Below are 3007 nucleotides of genomic sequence, written 5' to 3' on the forward strand. Positions count from 1 at the left end.
CCTGGTATGGCCACTCTCATCACTGGTCCTGAGGGGTTTATCTGTCTTGGATTCCCTGTGTTTCCAGTTCCTATCTGTACCAGTGCACATCCTCTGGTCTAGTCGGATTTGTTAGGTAGAATTGGGATCATGGTAGTGCAGGCAGGTGATGGGGGAGAAAGGAAGTATTCAAGAACTAGAGGAAAGTTGTATGTTTCATCGTTGCTACACTGCGCCCTGACTGGCTCATCTCCTCCCCGCGACCCTTCTGTAAGGGGATGTCCAGTTAACACTGTTTTCTTTTATAATACAAAATATCCCACCTTTACCATGCTACATGCTAGTACCAAAGTGCTCAGTAAATATAGCTTTTTAAAAATGATTTCGTTTCTGATGTTAAAGATATTTTTATCCAAATGTTTACCTCAGATCCAGAGAAGGCATAAGAAAGCAAAGCGACCATGAACTTCCCTGGCTGCTTTGAAAAAGCTGTGCCAACGATACGAACGCAGGCTCTGGCTAGAGTGGTCTTCTGTTCTTTAGCCACACAAGCGGATCTATGCTGAGCTCTAATGCTAATGATGCGTTCTATAAAGTCATGACATGACTTGTACCTGCTGATAGGGAGCTAATGATGCGTGGGTATAAACTATTGAGCACGCAACAAGTATCGAATACACTTTTAACTTCAAACAGTTCTGCCGGCAGAAGTTTTGGCTTCCGTAGAAGTGCTGTATGGAGAACTCGCTATACACAGTGCTCAGTGCCGAGTTCTGTATCGACAGTGTTCTCTGGGACCTCAATATCTCTCAGGCTGTATGTGGAGTTCTTCATCTACCGTGCTAGGGGGAGCTCTGTGTCTTGAATGAAGATATTCGTCTAGAGCACATATCCCTTTTGTTTGAGGGGAAGAACCAGAGCCTCCTAGGAATGCCGAAGAAGGGTGCCTCAGGACAGGGCCAGCTGGACAATCCAGTGGAGATGCAACATCTAGAATTAATAGGATTTTTCCCTCTCTGCTTCTGCAGGCTTCAAACAAATACATTTAGTAAGAAGACCCAGGAGTTGCTAAGAACCGTGAAAAATAAAAACACTCACCTGGTCTTCGTGGGCAAGTCTTGGGCTAAAAATAAGGAAAGCAGTAAAGTCCCTGAGAAGATTGGTCAAAGATATCCGTGCCCAAATGAGAAATATGAACGTAATGTCAAATGGCAGCTCGTCTCTTCCCAGATGCCTAAAATGTACAGGACCAAGAAAAAATCCACTACAACTTCTTGAACATCGCTTTGGTCAGACACTACTAAAAATGTGTTTCAATACAAATGATTACCGCTGCTAGGTGACGGGGGAACTAAAGTTATGGCTTATTTTTCTCTCTCCCTCTTTGTTTTTAATCTCTGCATTTGTTGGTGACGTTGGTGAACTCAACCAGTTTCTTTGTAAAAATTTGCACACTCTTGTCTGGACAGGGTCAGGCATGCAAATTGAAGGGCCCCCTTCAAAGCTGTAAACTAGCCAGGCCAAACAGCAAGATGGAGCAACCAGGCTCAGGGAGTGAAACCTCGAGTTCTGGTACACAGAGCACTGCAAGAAGCTGACAAACTGTTCTTGGGACGGCTTGCAACACCTGCTGCCTCGGATGGTTCTCCACCCTCAGGCACCTTCTTTTAAAACCCTACACCCTGACCACTGGGCTCAACTTCCCCGACCTGCCTCACTAGGTCGGGGGACCTTGCCCGGGAGCTCTTTTGCTACAATAAAGCTGTCCTTGAATTTATTTTCCTTCGATCCGACTCTGGTCTCACTGCGTGCCTCAGTTTACCTTACATTTGGTGCTGAAACCCAAGAGGAGAGTAGGGGTCCTGACAGGCCTTCACCTTGTCCTGGATGGGTGCAATGCTATCTCCCTCTCCTCCCTGAACCTCTGCCATCAAATCCTGATGCCTGGACTTTGGTTAATACTTCGTCACCCACCCTGCGTCTGTGTCATGTCTGTGTTTTGTCTCGTCTCTCCTGCCTCAGATCCACTTCAGGCACAATGACCATCAAACTCATATGAGAACATAGGGTCTCCGAAAGGGGTGCCGTGGAAGGGGTTTATACTTCTACCCTAGTACTAAGAGGAGCCGGAAATAACTGCCTTCCCCTGAAAGGGGTGCTACCACAAGGTCAGTTTCTCATGCCTGTTAGTGTGGTCCCAGTCCCATGTGGCCCCCAGCCCTCTGTCTCTGTATTTACTTCCTAGGCTTTTGCGAGTAGCAGGACTGTTGTCCCTGGGATTGGCAGTCACTGTGCCTTCATATTGGACTGTACCCTTGGGCCTTTTCTACCTGTTTGTGTGTTCTGTGTTTGTGGCTCTGCAGTGCCGTCTCTAAAAGTTTCTACTTCCCCTTCTTCTCTCCCTGAACAAAGGCCTCTGACCAACCTCCATTTGATTGGCCATAAAGCTTGGCCCCTTCCCCCTCCTTGGCTCCCATTGTGTCTCTCTCTGATCCAAGGTCCACGTCTGCTGGACAAAGCCACAGGCCTGCACCAGGGAGCCTTTCTGCCTGGGAGTAGTCGGAACACTCCGCTGGGCCCATAACTCTGATCAGGACACCCTCAGGAATACCGGACTGTCTGACGGGTGCAGACGGGGGGACCAGGGAATGCCCTTCTTCTCTGCCCAAACCCCCTGCAGTTTGAGACACCATGGGAAGTCCTTTATCCAAGCCCTCTAAGGACACTCCTTTAGGGTGTTTACTGGCCAACCTTTCTGAGTTGGCTCCTGACCTCCATCCCAAATGCCTGGTCCTTTTTGGTAATCAAGTTTGGCCAACTTGATTATTAACAATTATTACCAACTGGACAAGGGCTCACACTGGGCAGAAAATGGCACTTTTACCATTTCTGCCAGCGAGCTCACAAGTGGTCAGAGGTCCCGTACGTTCCGGCTTTCTTTTTCCTCCGCTCCCATCCCTCTCTTTGCATCTTACCAACCCGCACAAGTCCTTTTGGCTCAATTCCTGGCACAGGCTCTCCCAAAGGC

At 48.2% G+C, this 3007-nt stretch overlaps 1 protein-coding gene across 1 annotated transcript in view; it reads left to right on the plus strand.

Annotated features, from left to right (window-relative positions):
- The window catches only part of NLRP11 (NLR family pyrin domain containing 11), a 24145-nt gene extending 22389 nt beyond the window's left edge, over positions 1-1756 (plus strand). Inside the window, exon 9 of the mRNA XM_045292377.1 lies at positions 1008-1756. Within this exon, the coding sequence (XP_045148312.1) occupies positions 1008-1257 (250 nt within the window). The 3' untranslated portion in view covers positions 1258-1756. The remainder of the gene's footprint in view (positions 1-1007) is intronic.
- Positions 1757-3007: the final 1251 nt, after the last annotated feature.

Source organism: Echinops telfairi, unplaced genomic scaffold, assembly GCF_000313985.2.
Source record: "Echinops telfairi isolate 266 unplaced genomic scaffold, ASM31398v2 ScPeMD7_655;HRSCAF=1070, whole genome shotgun sequence".
In the NCBI taxonomy this organism is placed as follows: domain Eukaryota; kingdom Metazoa; phylum Chordata; class Mammalia; order Afrosoricida; family Tenrecidae; genus Echinops; species Echinops telfairi.